We start from the raw sequence: 376 nt of genomic DNA on the forward strand, positions 1-376 counted from the left end.
CCCTACATATGCAGTATAAAACATCTTTATTCATATAAAGGTAGTTAATTATGTCTTTGTTTGTAGTAAACTTTCATTGACAAACTTATAGTTATAATATTTCTTTTCAAGCTCAGAGACTAGAACGTCTGCGGAAAGAGAGACAAAATCAAATAAAATGCAAAAATGTTCAGTGGAAAGACAGAAATACTTCTCACTCAGGTAAAAAGAAAATATCTATTTTCCTACTGTTTTTATTTCTGCTTTTGATGCTTACAACATTTTCAGTTTGTAATTTTCACTTAAGCTTTCTATCACAGAGGAAATACTAATTACTGCCTTTGCCTTCCCTTCCCCCGGGACGTGTTGCCCCTGGCTGGGTGCTGGGGGGGGGGGG

At 36.2% G+C, this 376-nt stretch overlaps 1 protein-coding gene across 1 annotated transcript in view; it reads left to right on the plus strand.

Annotated features, from left to right (window-relative positions):
• MAPKAP1 (mitogen-activated protein kinase associated protein 1) overlaps positions 1-376 on the plus strand; it is a 40,139-nt gene that overhangs the window by 4,390 nt on the left and 35,373 nt on the right. The window contains exon 2 of the mRNA XM_010078324.1: positions 112-201. Within this exon, the coding sequence (XP_010076626.1) occupies positions 112-201 (90 nt within the window). The remainder of the gene's footprint in view (positions 1-111; positions 202-376) is intronic.

Source organism: Pterocles gutturalis, unplaced genomic scaffold (assembly GCF_000699245.1).
Source record: "Pterocles gutturalis isolate BGI_N339 unplaced genomic scaffold, ASM69924v1 scaffold45863, whole genome shotgun sequence".
Lineage (NCBI taxonomy): Eukaryota > Metazoa > Chordata > Aves > Pterocliformes > Pteroclidae > Pterocles > Pterocles gutturalis.